This window comes from Pochonia chlamydosporia, chromosome 2, assembly GCF_001653235.2.
Source record: "Pochonia chlamydosporia 170 chromosome 2, whole genome shotgun sequence".
Lineage (NCBI taxonomy): Eukaryota > Fungi > Ascomycota > Sordariomycetes > Hypocreales > Clavicipitaceae > Pochonia > Pochonia chlamydosporia.
The window spans coordinates 5,072,316-5,087,261 of NC_035791.1; the positions used below are offsets into that span (position 1 = coordinate 5,072,316).

A 14,946-nucleotide genomic window follows, 5' to 3' on the forward strand; every position below is an offset into this window, starting at 1 on the left:
CCCCAGCCCGGCTGCTCGGCACACATCTTCTGCAAAAGGGAGTATGTTTATCAAATTCACTTCTGTTCCCAAATCACACGCCTTCCTGCTCAAAAAGACATTGAATCTCTGCCTTCTTCCCCCTCTTCCTCTACTCCTCCACAAACACATCAGACGACACTCTTCTACACCTTGTTAATCACCTGTGTTGGGCAACATAAAACCTCATCTTGCTCCTGTACTCCCTTGCCTCTTTGATGAATCACCTCTCCTACTGTGAAAACCACAACAACACATCGTGTCTCTCGAAAAGCGGATATCCACGACATCACAAAGAGTCATCTTTGGTCCTGAACAACCAAAGCACGTAAAAAGGTATGAATCCAGCTTGGTTTCGTGTTTCCGCATGGTGTGCCTTTGGGCCACAACCCGCGTCAGCTGCCGGACATGACGATAGTAGCTGCCCAGTTTGCTTTCCTCGGGCCGTTCTGGTCGTCGTGTAGGCAATGTGGTACGCTTGGTGACGATGTTGGCAGCTTGTCAGTGTTGAAGATTGTGGCATGTTATGCGGTTTTGAGACTGTTTTTGAAGAAAACGAAAAAGTATTTATGGCGGAACTAACCTCTTTTTTGCAAGCAGGTTATCTTTCTTTAGTCCAAGACTTTGGTTCTTTATACCCCCAACTTCCTTTATAACCAACTTTTCAAAACTTGATCGTCCTGTCAACACCATGACCAACTACTACGCCCGGGCTGCTGGCCAGGGGAACGAACTTCAGCGCCCCAGTCCCAACAACAATAACCAAGTTCATCAGGGACTAGCATTCCCTGACACTACCCCCATGTCTCAGGGCGCTCTTGGTGCAAACGCCTTTCTCGGGCTTGACCTGCCCAACTTGAACATCCCTGCTGGTGCTACTGGCCCAGGATTCCATCCTGAAGTTCACTTCTCTGGAGGATTCATGGACAACCAGCCCATCACCAACGGCACCCCCTACCAGACCGCTGCCTCCATGCCCATGACAACCTACGGCCACCAGTTCGTGGGCCCTCCCCTTCCCACCGAACCCTTCGAGGCCAAATTTGAAGGCCACTCCCTCGAACGGGTCTGCCTCTCCATCCCTCACCACCTTGACCCAGAGGAACACGCCCGCCGCAACATCGCAATGCACCAGAATCAGCAATTCCACCAGAACAACCCCCCCGTCATCCCAGACCACACGCTCGGCGAGATGGCCCCCAAGCGCGTCTTCCCCGACTTCATCAAGAGCACCCAGAACACCACGCCCGAACAGCGAGCCTTCGTGGAGCGCGAGAACAACAAACTCGCCGCTCAGCTCCAGAAGGAAGACCGCGCTCGCAACAACGAGGCCGCCAAGCGCAGCCGTCTCGCCAAGTCCGAGTCCCTTGCCAACGCTATCAAGCTCAACATCGATGACTCCATCCGCATTGCGTGGCTTGAAGCCAAAGTGATCAGCCTGGGTGGCAATCCCACTGAATTTGCAAGCGTCCGTGGGGAAATGCTTGAAAAGATGCGCAACGACGTGCGCAACCGCATGGACAAGGTGTACGCGCGCCGCAAGAAGGAGAAGGGCGAGGAGGAGGCTCGCCGTCGTGCGCTTCGCAATAAGGAGCGCCAGCGTCAGAAGGCTGCTGTGAATGAGCGCTTTCGCCAGAGGGCTGTTAGTCGTTCTGCCTCTGTTTCTGTTTCTGCTTCCGTTTCTGTTGCGGAATCTTCTGCTCAGGGGGCTGAGACTGGTGGTAACCCCTTGACGGATTGGACCATTATTGGGGCCTATGACTTTGCTCAGGAATAAGTACTGGGAATGAAAACTTGCATTGGAGTTGGATCGGCATGGTGCATGGCATGGCGCTGGTACTTGAGGATAGGAAATGAAACGGAATGGATACGAGAAATGAGATCTGAGGACAGGGACCTTACGGCGTATACGATGATTGATTCTTTTGCTCTAGATGATTACACGAGATGAGGCACCGAACTCTTTGAGGTCAGTTGCGCCGGTTAGTTAGTTAGTTGCTCTTTATGACAGGTAGTCCCAGAGACGGACTTCAATACACGACCGATTTAGACTACGAGTCAGTGTGTTTACTGGTGAATTTCGTGATAAACAGTCTCTGTTACTGTGTCCAGATTTGGACTTCAAACCAGAGTGAATAGCGTTAGTACGACACAACTCAAGTACGTTACTTGATATGAAGAGCCAATCCTCTTCACAAAGTGAACCAACTTTGCTGGTAATCTATGAGAGAAAATGAGCGTTAAACTATGTGCCCGGTAAAAGGGAAAGCCCGCATGCAGAGGGAGTAGTTATATCCGTTGACACAATTTAGGATGCCGAAGCCCTTTCAAGGTAGTGCATCTCCTCCATTAGGTAACACAAGTTGTACCCAAAAATGCGCAATTTCCATCTGATGTAGATATGAATCCACACCAATCGCATACAGTTGCCGCCAAACCTGTATGAATGCGAGTTTCAAATGTTCGCTTTAGGGTACAAAGTTTACAATCATGTGTCCAGTTGCGTACGTAGAATCAATGACACTCCCATGCTTTAGTAACGGCTAACATTTATAGAACCGAAAAATCATACTCTGATATTAAAGTGACTATTCCATTGACAGTTAGCAAAGTCGAGAACGCGGGTAAAGACGGGTCGAGCTCATCCATAATAACAACCACCAAGCTTCGTTAACCTGATATGCGCTATCACAACTATACTCCATTCACATCAACATTTCTATGAACATGTAGTCCGCCGTGAACTTCTCTCAGAACCGTAGAGCACACATCCTGCATAAGTCGGAGTATCTACCAACGAAAATTACTGTTAGCTATTTGAGCCTGGTGAAGGGAACGCTCTGCTGATACAGATGGTAGTCTAAGTTATCCGTTGACCGTATCTAACACCCGTGATACCTCCTGTTCACTGCTTAGCTACTCCTTGTTATATGTTCAACAGTAATTTAGACTCGCAGGTTCGTACGATACTTGTTTACCCCTTAAATCGGATGAAAGTGTTATTCTCACTTGGCAACAGACTAATTGCTTTGTCATTCACATCTAGATACTGATATGAGTTATGTATGCACCTCAACCACACCACATCACCAAGAGTTGTAAATATAATTCCGCTCACTCCTCGAATCCAGTCAGTGAACTTTCCTTGTTTTACAACCACCACATCTTTAGCAGCTCCGTCCAAAATCTACAAGTAGACAAGCATGCCCCCACGTCAGAAACATCACCCACTTCAATCTCACAAACGCAAGAAATCTAAATCATTACTCTAAACTCAGTTCAAAGCTACCGTCTAGAATGCACCAACCGCCCCCTCACCCAAACCCTCTTGGTGTTCCGATCATCCCCATTATACAACCACTTCGCAATCCTCTCCTCCCAGCTCTCCCACCCAAAAACATCCACATTCCCAGCATCCACGCCCTCCGCGTCCTCACCCTCTCCAGCCCTCAATCCATCATCCTGCACGCACCCCAGCCCAATCAACTGCGCGTCCAACTGCTTCCCAACCTCAAACCCGCCAACCTTCTCTCCCAAGCCCAGACACAGCGCTCCGCCCCTCGTAGCAAGATACAGGACCTCTTCCACCGTCAACTTGCTCTTCTCGCGGAGAGCCTCGTCCTCAATCTGCATCGCGAGATGGCGACTCGTCAATGTGGCTTGTCTCGCGGCCTCCAGTATAGACGGGGAGTAGCCGCCGCTCATGTCGGTGCCGAGACCGACCTCAATGCCCTTTTCCCACATCCATCGCACGCGAGCTTCGCCGCTCGTAAGCGACGAGTTGCTGCAGGGGCAGTGGGATACTTTTGACTGTCGGCTAGAAATGAGAGTGGCTTCATCCTCAGTGAGGTGGACTGCGTGGGCGAGGACCGTCTTGGGCGTCAGGAGACCGTGGCTGTCGTAGACATTGGCGTAGGACCCTGAGCCGGGGTACAAGTCGCTGACGAGTTGGATCTCGCCCTTGTTTTCGGAAATGTGCGTCTGCACGGGGAGGTTCTCCTTCTTCTGGATGGCGGACAGGCCGTTCATGCCTTCAGCGGTACACGATGGTGCGAAGCGAGGTGTGAGAATAGGTGAAACGAGATCGTAGCTAGGGTCAATCTTTTTGATGTGCGCGATCGATTCCTTGGCATTATGGAGGGATTGCTCTGTTGATTCGTCGCGGTAGTACGACGGGCATATCTCTTGTCTGTCCATGCAGACCCTGCCTACGAATGCTCGCTGGCCCAGGGACAGACACAGATCGGCGAGGAGATTGGTGGCTGGGACATCCACGGTTGCGTAGTAAGTGGCGGTTGTTGTGCCGTGGGAGAGGGTTCTCCGCACGCAGGCCGTGTATACTTTACGTGCCTTGGCGAGATCTGAGAGCGATGACTCGAGAGGGAATGTGTACTTTTCCAACCAGTCCAGGAGAGTGGATTTGCCAAAGATGCCGACGTTGGGATACTGAGAGGCATGGACGTGGGTGTCTGTTGGATGTTAGTGTGCTTTCTCAACGGTACTCTGTGAGGTGATTGACGCTTATGAGGTTATTCACAATGTAGGGAGCAAGGGGAATGTACCAATGAATCCAGGAAAGAAGAATTGTCCCTCGCCACACTCAACCATATCAACATCTCCCTCCGCCCACCCCGTCTGTTTCAAAACCTCATCTCTAGCAGCGGTCAAACTCCCGCATTCCCTCGCAATAGCAGCGATCTTACCGCCCTCGTCGACTGCAACTGCGGCATTGTGAATGTACTCCAATTCAGCTCGGGACTTGCTGTGGATAAACGTCCCCAGCAAGACCTGGAACTTCTTAGGCTCCGAAGCAAGTCTCGTGAGAACCATTATGAACAGCTCGCCGTAGCAGGTATATGTGGTTGGAAAGAAATGAACAGAGAAAAACCAAGGAGGGGAGTGTATCCTTTTAAAAACTCCAACACGAGCAGTGAAACGTTGACAAGCGACGTTCCGTGATGACCCTCTTAAATAGAGCACGGTGAGTAACAGAGTGTCGCACAACCACGTGGTTTCCCCCCGCACAATCCACTGTATCCCTGTCCTTAATATGGATAAGCGAATGAATTGTAGATCAACGGAACTGATTATGGCTCCAAATAATAAGAAACAATCGAGGAACAAGTCAAGTGTCACGGAAAGATGTGGTGGTTGTCGATTTGGCGCACGGAGTTCGGAGACTCAATGGGCCCCACTTATCGCCTCTTTGGATCGATCCACCAACTGCGACGAGGCGGCGGTCGCCGGGAGCCGAAACGAGATAAGCGGCTTCTTTTTGATCCTTCGATCTTTTGATCTTGATTGGGACTCGACGGAACTTGTCAAGTGAGCTGGTATGTCATGTTGGTCTGATAATTGGCCATGTTGAATTATGGAGTGTGTTAGCGTTGTCTTGATTTGGACTCTTTTCGTACAGTACCCCAGATTCTTTATTCTACTCACCAGTCAGCAGTCTATCTTCACAATCAGACTTATCCCCATCAAGTTGAGACATCGTTTCACAATGCAGCACCCACCACTTGATGATTCCGCACAAGATACGCCTAGATTTCAATCTATGCCTCGTCGACAATAGCCAATAACCTGCCACGTTGAGACTGACTGTCGGCACGACTCAATGACGTTCGATCCCGTTTTTCCGACCAGATGTCTGTTAAAACCAGGACAATAGAGAAGAGTAACGTTAACGGCAGGACCTGACCAAATCCCATCTTGCGTTCATCGTCCGCTAGTAGCTCGTCGTTCCAGACCCTCAACAAAATAACATCACATGTCTCCCATGCACTCAAAGCAACGCCTACCACAAATCTCAATGGAAAGAAGGGGCCATTGTCCACAAAGAGCGCCGCAAAGAGCTGGCCAACCCAGAAAACCAGCGACGTGACTGTGGCTACGGCAAAAAGGAATGCCTTCTGAGCAGTCCGCTCGTCTCTAAGTTGGTACAAGCTATCGCTGTACTGCCTGCGAAGTCTCACCCCCAATTTGTCTACCTTGTCGAAACCAGCCTTGAGCAACTCTCTCGTCCTAGTTGACATCTCCAGCATCATTTCAATGATATAAATGCTGATAAAAATGGTCCAGCCCCACGGCCAACTCGATGTAAAGCCATACCATCGAAAGCAGAACCCGGCATCGCCAACCTCATGCCAATTGGACCGTTGGGTCGTCGTCGTGTACGCGTTGAATGCGTTGCCCATTATAGTATTGATCACAATCGCCACGGCACGGGCACTAATGCCGTCATTGTTCCCGACACGTATCACCCAGAAGGATGATGTCGTAAGAAACCAGTAGCTTTGAACGAGCTGTCCATGGTAGTACGTCATTGTCCTAATCTGCGAAAACCCGGCCACCACAATTCCTAGCCCAGTGGCTATTTGCAAGTCACATAAAGAAAGCAAGACCGGATCGAAGCTTGCCACCCTTTCCTTAAGCCTGGTGAGTTCAGCTCTCTGTCGATGTGATACCGCAGTGCTCTTGGAATAGCACCACCACTCGCGCAGCTGGTACACCGCGCGGAAGCTGGAGAAGAACGTGCTTGTCCAAGCGACGACTAAGAAGGATATCATGACCTATCATGGTTAGTGAGAGAAAGTCATGGGATACTATGTTACCAACTCCAAAGCCTCCAATATCCGTATCCGCCTTGAATTTTACGTAGCAGGCCATGGTGATGGAGGTTCGAGAAGACGTGTTGACCTTATGAGAGCTTCGAGAGTGGAATACCAAGCTACAACTCCGAATATCTTGCCTTCGTTACGCACAAAAGATGTCGTAGAAAATAAACAGACGACAAGTCCACGCGGCACAGTCGAAACATGTATCACTCCATTGAAGAGAGATAAACAACATTGTGCTCAGGGGCGGACCAATGCCTACTAGTCACCATATCAAAGCAACGAGAGCAGCACTGCCCACTCATGGCGGTATCACAGAGAGGCCGGAGAGATAATCATTGGCTTCAAATTCTCCGGAGAGCTGCCTGTCCGCCGCCTTGTGCGATCGATACCCGTAAAACTCGTGGCGATTTGCTCATTCCTTCACCGGCCTCCGCTCTGGGTTACACCACCATGTACCGCAGCTTTGAGCTGATGTGATGTGATGCTTGTCATACGGGTAAGCCAATCTTTGCAGAAACTGTCAGAAAGCCTTGGACTCCTAAGTTCCATGTGCGAACAAAAGGGAACAGAGCTGTCTGGATCATTCGAACCATCTGCACCTTGTTGAATTCGAGCTCCCTCGGCGACTTCTTCCCTAACAGTCGTTGTCGCTTTCCCCCTGTCAATTTTCGGCGGCACCTAGCCAGCATCTCCCGAGAGTATCTACCTAGGTACCTATCGGCCGCAAGTGCTACTCATAGATAAATAATAGCAAATTTGACGGAAGATTGCTACTAAGCTCTGGATAGATGCAGTGACTGAGTTGACCGTCGTGCCCCTCCACATTGACCATCACACATTCACTCGACTCCGTGCCAACAGTTAACATGATGCATAGAATGTCTATTAATAAATCGTTCAACGCTGCTCCTCTACCTAGGTACAGTACGGCTGAAATACATAAAAAAGCTCTACCAAACAACCCATGACTTTAATCAACAATCTTCATCCCAATATCGTTATGACGAACTGATGCCATCCCTGTCGTCGTCGTCAAAAAGATGAGGGGACGCTTTGCCTCCATCATGTAAAGTGATCTATCGTGTAATATAGTTGTTTCGGGGTTCCCATTCGTAAATTATTGTTTGTTTTTTTTTTTTTTGTCTCTTTTTGAATTCTTGTCATTTAATTTGGTTATTTCCTCATTTTGTGACCTTAGGCGGCAGCACCAGGCCCGTCGTAGCCCACGCTTGAGGAGCTGTCGCTGACAGCTTTGCCATCATCCTCTTGCGTGTACTTGTCCCAGTTGGCCAAGACGGCTCCAATCTTGGGTGAGTTGGTCAGCTTGTAGACATCCTCAAAGTATTCCTTGGTGAGCTCAAATGGCTTGGCAGTGACATTGGGAATGTACTTTCCAACCAGCTTTGACGGATCAATCGTTGTCTTGTTGATCTTCTTGAGCAAGAACGATCGGAAAGGCTTGACACCAGATCGCAAGAAGGTCGAATGGAAAGGCACATCAATGCCACGGAGAGGAATTGTGGCAAATCCACGCTCCAGCTCCAGGGGCAGAGGCTTCTTGAGAGTTGCGTCGGCACATCCACGGATGATCTTGCGCAAAGCCTCCTTGGCCTCCTCAATGTTGCTTCGCATCTCCTCAATATCAATCTGCTGCATCTTGAGGAAGTTGGTCACACCGGCGAGCGTGTCTAGTGCACGCAAGTCACCAGCGCATACGTATTGCATGTTGGCAATGTTGTAGTTGACAATCTCCAGTAACCAGCCCGTCTCCTCAGCAATGTTATTGACAACAAACTGCAGAGCTTCTTCGTTGAACGTCTTGGAGATACGGCTGGGGTTGACCGCGCACATGGAGTAGTTGGATCGGCCAGCCTCGTCACGCTCGACGGCGACTTGCATGGTCAGACCACGGTAGAAAACAACCGACACCAGTGACTCGATGGGCATGACATCAGCCAATGCAGCCAGGGCCGAGTATTCACCCAGAGAGTGGCCAGCAAAGGTGCTGTCACGAGGCACGAGGCCCTTTGACTTCATATCCTCGAAACTGGCCTTCTCCATAAGAGTCAGGGCGGGTTGCGTGAATTGAGTGGCCGAAAGCAGACCAGTTGGTGAGCGGTAAGTATAAGAAGTGGTGCTCTCGTCAATCTCCTTGAAAATACGTTCAGATTTGATGGAGCCATCAGCAGCCACAGTCTCAAAGGTCATGGCCATGTAGTTTTGGCGAATGGCCTTGCCTCTGGGGCCACCAAAGTGGATAGTGAGCTCCTTGGGGTTGTTCTTGACAATGTTGGTGATTGAGAAGCCTAACAATGGTTAGCAGCTGTTCTTGCAATAAAAATGCATGTAAACAAGTATCAGGTGAAAGGCACTTACCATAGTTATCCAGCAGGTACTTATCAGCTCGGTCCCAAACCTCCTTGGCCACAGGGCTGCTACCATACAACTCCATACCCATGCCTTGCTCTTGTGAGCCTTGACCAGTAAAGACGTAGGCAGTGACGGGCTGTTCTACTTCGGCCTCACCAAGTAGGACCTTCTCCTCGTTTTCGGTGTTGGTGACCTCAACCTTGATGATCTTGCGACCAGCAACCATACCAACGTGCTGCAACTTCACCTGGATATCGTCGTTGGGAAGGACCATGCCAACAAAGGTTGCGTGGAAGCTGCGGACACGGCCGATATCGTTCTCAGCAGCCCAGGTTTCAACCAAACTTCGGACAGCAGCACTGGAGTACATGCCGTGGGTGATGGTACCCGGAAGGTTGGCATAGGTGGAGAAGACGCGGGAAACGTGAATAGGGTTGTAATCTCCAGAGACGCGAGCATAAGTCTCGTTGGAGGCGGGGGCACGCAGCTGCAGAGGAGTCTTGCCACTGAGAGGGATAGGGTTCTCGAAGAGGATGGGCTGATCCAGGGGAGAGCCGTTACGCTCCAAGTAGTCAATGACGGGGTTTCCATGCGACTCTCCAGCCTCGTAGTCGACACTGGCGACCTGAATGACTTCCTTGGTGGGTAGCTCAAGGAGAACTTGTCCTCGAGTCTCGACACTGCTGAAGACGTTCCTGTTCTTGTAGCGGACCAGAGACTGAAGCTTGAAGGTCAGGGTCTGGCCAAGCAGGTCAATCTCGCTAGGGAGCTCATCAGTGGCGAACCACTGCTTGGAGCGCAGAATAGCAACGTCCTTGGTCGTGGCTAGGTGGACCTGGACGGGGGTCTCAATCTTGCGCTGGAAAGTATTCTCAAAGTCGGTGTACTTGCCGCGGTACAGGAACTGCGACGTCACCTCCATGACAGGCTTCCCATCACGAGAAATAGTACCACAAACCTCGACCATCTTGCCGGCTTCCTGGTTGATCACTGCGTTGACCTGGGCGGTGGTGGCAACCTCGTCACCCTTCTTGAGAGGCTCAGCGCCAGGAATCATGCGGAACTGGTTGGACAAGTGGACCAGCTTAAGCAAGTCACCATCAATGGTGCGAGGGAAGATGGGTTTGGTAATGGCCTTCCATCCAACAACAATGGCAAAGTCCATAGGAGCATTGACAATCTTGCCAGGTCTGTCGACGAATGCTTCGCCAGTGTTGCCAACAGCGTGAACAAAGTCATTGATAGCCTCACTGGTGATAGTAGTGCGTCCACCGTCGAATGTGCTGGTGACGAGGGCGTCCAAGTTCAGGGGCTCGTCGCCGAACCACGCCTTCCAGTAGAACTCCTTGATACGATCGTTGCGGTCCTCCATGACTTCGCGGATGGGAGCGTAACCAGCCTCGGGGTGATAGGTGAACTTGAGCGGCATGGCAGCGGGCTTGCCAAGGGCCGTAGTATCCTTGATCAGGTTGACAAGAATCTCATTCTTGCCAACAAGCTTAACCTCGATGACATCGACGTAGTGGTTGTGTCGAGGTTGCTCCCGAACAATGATGGTAGTCTTGGCAGGCTCATTAGGATATTGAATTTCCACAAAAAGACCGCGAGCGGGGGCAAAGATGCGCTTGAGAGGGTTGGTCTGGAACTTCTGGCCCTGGACAACCACATCAGACATGAGAAGAGCGTGGCGCCAGTTGCGGTTAGGACCAGCCAGCAAAGCCAACCAGGAATCCACCGAGGGAAGCGAAGCGCCAGCAGCAGAAGACAGGCGGTATGTGTTCTTGTGAGCATCATAGGCAACCGTGAGACCCTCAACGTCGAGGGGAATCTCAGAGTCGACCAACTTGCCGCCAAAATACTCGACGGAAGGAATGGAAGACTCATCATTGCTGTACATGTCTCGGGTGAGCATCTTGATGTGAGTTTCGTGAATGCCGTCGAGAATATCCTTGATAGGCTCATCCACAACAGTTGAGAACCTGACGGCGGCAGGACCCTGGAGGACGCAAGTTCGGCCGACATCCTGGCCAATGACAGCGTCCAAGTCCTCGGACTGCCAAAGAGAGTCCTTCTTGAAGTAGAACTCAAAGTTATCATCAAGGCTGGGAATGAAAGTGACGGGCTTCTGGAAGGGGTTCATGCAAAGCATCAGGAAGTGCTGGACGTCCTGGGCGTTGATGATCTGAGTCTCAGCTTCTGGGTAATTAGAGAGAATGCGCTCCACAGTTGTGAAAGGGTCGTTGAGATCCGAGTAGTTCTGGAGGAGAGACGGCTTTCCGGCGACGCTGGTGAAACGTTCCTCAACACGGTGGATGAAGTCGCCAGTAAACTTGATGTAGCTGGGGTCAATCCAGCGCTTCTGATGCTTGACGTAGAGAAGTTCAACCATACGGCGAACGACATCGCCATAAGTCATATCCTCCAAATCGCAAGCCTTGCCCTCCTTATCGCACCCGAACCAAACCTTTTGGAAGTCGTCGTTGAGGCGCTTGATGATGTAGTCGCGATTCTTCTTGAGCTCTGCAATACGCTTCTCCTTGGGCAAGCTGAAGATCTTCTGGTCCATCTCGGCCCAGAAACGGACACCTCGGGTGGCCAACTTGTGAATTGGTTCACCCATTTCGGAACGAACAGTGATGACACCTCCAGCAGGACCCTTGTAAGTCTTCTCCCACTCTCCGTCTTCGACACCAGGGGCGTCGATAATAGCCTGCTTGGCATCTTTGCTGGTGTGTGCCTCCTTGGCCACCATCATGCGACTGCCGAACAAGCAGCCGTCATAGGGCATGGGAGGATAACCATACTTCTTGGACCACTGTCCGGTGATGTAAGGGTAAGTGTCCTCAGCGCCACCAAAACCACTGCCAGCGACCAGGATAATGTTTTCTTGGCGACGGATGCGGCCGTACATTTGAAGAATGGGCTGATGGAAGTCTTCGAAGGAGTGGTGACCACCACCACGACCACCAGTCCACTGCAAGATGACTGGGAAGTTGGGGTTGGCCTTGGCGATGTTGACGACGGCCTGAATGGCTTCAACAGAACCTGGCTTGAAGCCAATATGCTTGAGACCGAGAGTCTCAATGTACTCCTGGGCAACCTCGATAGAAGGAACACCAGCACCGATGGTCAAGCCTTCGATGGGAACACCCTCAGCACGGAGCTTACCAATCAGGGGAATCTGCCAAGCCATAGCTCGAGGATTGACGTAGATCAAGTTGACGGTGATACCACGTCCAGAAGGGATTGCCTTTTCAATCTTGAGAAGAGCGTCGGTCATCATGTTACCCATGAAGTAACCACCACCAGCAAGCTCAATATGGTAACCAGCGTTCATGGTAGCAGCAACAAAATCCCAAGGAACGGTAGCAGGAGTCATGCCAGCCACAACAATGGGAGGCAATCCAAGAAGACGACTCATCTTGGTGTCAAGATATTTGCGGCCGCTAGAGGTCTTGACGAGGCGAGGACCAAACTCCTTGACCCAGTCAATGGCATACCGCAACGCGTTCTCTTCGTCTCTATCGAAGATCTCGGGCTTGTAGCCAACCTCATTCATGGTGCCATCAATGGTACCAGCCAGAATGACACGGACGCCAGTACCCTCCTTGTTTCGGCTTGTCAGGGTACCAAGACCAGAAACACCACCGGGGCCAAAGTCCAAGATGTGAGTGGCATCCGGGAAGACAGTGGCCTTCTCCCAGTTGACAGGGGCGCGAGTAATCAGTCGAACCAAAGCAGGGACAATATTGCCCTTGACCTCGTTTCGCAGGTCCTTTCCAGTGTTTGTGTCGAAAACAGGGATGCCAAGATCCTGGGCGTCAATGGAGATGTTTTTGAGATCAGCATCAATCATCTCAGTAGCCTCCGCGAGGTACTTGCTGTGGAAAGGAGCCGTAATGGGGAGGAAGCGGTTGACAAAGCGGACCTTACGCTCTAGGGAACACGGGTCTGGTCTAGGCCAGTGGGAGCCTTGACCTTGCGCAACCGAGAGTTGAGACCGTACAAAGAGGTAGGGGGACCTGTGACAACCAAGTTTCGAGGGCTGTTGATAAGCGAGATGCTGATGTGGCGGTGGGGAGGAAGGTATTCGTTGGTAGCATCAATGTGCTTCTGGACTTCCTGTTGAGAAAGATCGCGAATGCTCAACATGGGCGTGGGGTTGCCCTCGCCATGCTCCATGGACTCACGCAACATGGTAGGAGTCATGGAAGTAGTAGGGAAAGCCTGCTGGCTTCTTGTACCAACCCAGAACAAGATGGACAGCGTTGAGCTCACAATCTCGCGCCATGACTCCCAGGAGTCGGCAGCTGCGGTTGCGGCGGCCATTACAATACCCTGAGAGTGACCAGTGCTACCACTGATGCGCTCGCGGAGCATACCAGGGTGAACACCCAGAACCTTGCAAGTAACCTCATAATGGGCCATCTGGACGAGACCGATCAAGGGGAAGCTGACAGGTGCAGAGATCAGGTATTCAACGTCGGGAGTGGAATCGGGATGCTGTAACCAGTTCATGATATCCAGACCCTTGGGGAACATCTTCTCTGCGCTGGAGTTGGTAGAGAGAGTAATCAGCTGCTCGGCTGATGAGGTGATGAGGTCGCCAACAAAGCTGGAGTAGGTCTGGAAAACCTGGCGAAGTTCATCAAAGTATTCTTCAATGTTTCCCTGGCCACCAAAAATGGTGTAAATTTCGGCAGAGCCATCGTCGGCGGCTCGGAACAGCGCAGACTCGTGGGGTCGGATAGTTCTGTTAGAAACCGCCCGCGCCATGTAGTAGCAGCGGATAACCTCAAGCTTCTTCAGTTCAATGCCAGGAAGTGAAGCGGCAATGGCATGGCATTCATTGCCGCGGAGGAAGGCTCGTTCAAATTCATTGAGAACAAGCTTCAGAACCTCTTCGTATGAACCCTGTGCGTCATCCTCGCCCTCCTCAACCTCTTTGGCGACAAAGCCGAGATATCGGGCTACCAACTCGGCGACAGATGAAGGCTCGTCATCCTGAGCAAGCTCGTCTGTGGCAGTGGGCAGGGTAGCCACAAATCGGTCTTTAATCTGGGAAGCGTGGAAGTGGAGGCTGGTAGGAACGAGGAATGAGGTTTCGAGAGAGCCGTGGGTGAGGGTCAAGGGTCGAAGAGAGGCGCTGGACCTGGGAGTGGAAATGCCCGTTTGAGGGCCGGTGCCAGTGCCGTACATGTTGAGAATTAATTGCCGGTAGAGTAGAAGGATAAAAGGGTATCGGGCGAATCTGCGAATAGACGAGAAAACTCTCAAGTTAGCTCAACAGTTCCAAGAGAAAGCAAAACGTCTTTCTTCTGCCCCTAGTGGGCGAAGCTGCGGCGCTCCAGGAATTTGCGGCAGTATTGTATGTAACGCACCTATGAATTAAACACGATAATGCAGAATTGGCTCTGTACCTGTCGCTCGTGCAATAACGGTAGAGCGGACGAGCTGAAACTGTTCAATCAAAGACGCAAAAGTTCAGCAAGCTTGGTCGGGGATGGCGACCAAGAAAGTTGAAGCGGTTGCGAGACCGGTGATGAACAGGGAGAAAGAAGCTTCTTCAAGAGCAGGTGTGCAGCAATAACAAATGCCAGCAAGCACCTAGGATGGGCTCAATATGAAGCGTTATTCGGAGGAAAGGGAGGAGGATGAGGAGGCAGAATTACAAGGTAAGTTGAGGATTTGAGGTGAGGGGGGTGGAAATGGGATAGACGGATTCTGGAGAAGGCGACAGAAGAGGTGTGAGGAAAAAAAAGTCAAGGTGCTAATACTGGATTACCGCAGCCACACCAGATCTCTCTCAACGCAACATCTAAGTGATGATGGGCCAATGGTCGGGGAGGAAAATCGGGTCAAGACTGGTACTTGATACTTTATGGAGTACAGGTACATGCCACCCGACAGGAACCAAAGGGGTCTGGTCTGGTACAGT

The 14,946-nt window shown here is 51.2% G+C and overlaps 4 protein-coding genes across 4 annotated transcripts; 1 reads left to right on the top strand and 3 right to left on the bottom strand.

Annotated features, from left to right (window-relative positions):
• Positions 1–709: 709 nt before the first annotated feature.
• On the top strand, positions 710–1,795 carry VFPPC_13490 (hypothetical protein; the record flags this gene model as incomplete). The annotated part of the gene is made up of 1 exon (XM_018291265.1): positions 710–1,795. One exon carries the CDS (start codon positions 710–712, stop codon positions 1,793–1,795), a length of 1,086 nt encoding a protein of 361 aa, XP_018147783.1.
• A 1,508-nt stretch (positions 1,796–3,303) lies between these two features.
• Positions 3,304–4,848, bottom strand: VFPPC_13491 (guanine deaminase; the record flags this gene model as incomplete). The annotated part of the gene is made up of 2 exons (XM_018291266.1): positions 3,304–4,487; positions 4,581–4,848. The coding sequence occupies 2 exons, from the start codon at positions 4,846–4,848 to the stop codon at positions 3,304–3,306; spliced, it is 1,452 nt and encodes a 483-aa protein (XP_018147784.1).
• A 725-nt stretch (positions 4,849–5,573) lies between these two features.
• VFPPC_03575 (hypothetical protein) lies at positions 5,574–6,687 on the bottom strand (the record flags this gene model as incomplete). The annotated part of the gene is made up of 2 exons (XM_018283065.1): positions 5,574–6,590; positions 6,637–6,687. The coding sequence occupies 2 exons, from the start codon at positions 6,685–6,687 to the stop codon at positions 5,574–5,576; spliced, it is 1,068 nt and encodes a 355-aa protein (XP_018147785.1).
• A 1,145-nt stretch (positions 6,688–7,832) lies between these two features.
• Positions 7,833–14,207, bottom strand: VFPPC_03576 (fatty acid synthase beta subunit dehydratase; the record flags this gene model as incomplete). Its single annotated transcript, XM_022428340.1, has 3 exons — positions 7,833–8,944; positions 9,015–12,964; positions 13,015–14,207. The coding sequence occupies 3 exons, from the start codon at positions 14,205–14,207 to the stop codon at positions 7,833–7,835; spliced, it is 6,255 nt and encodes a 2,084-aa protein (XP_022284629.1).
• Positions 14,208–14,946: the final 739 nt, after the last annotated feature.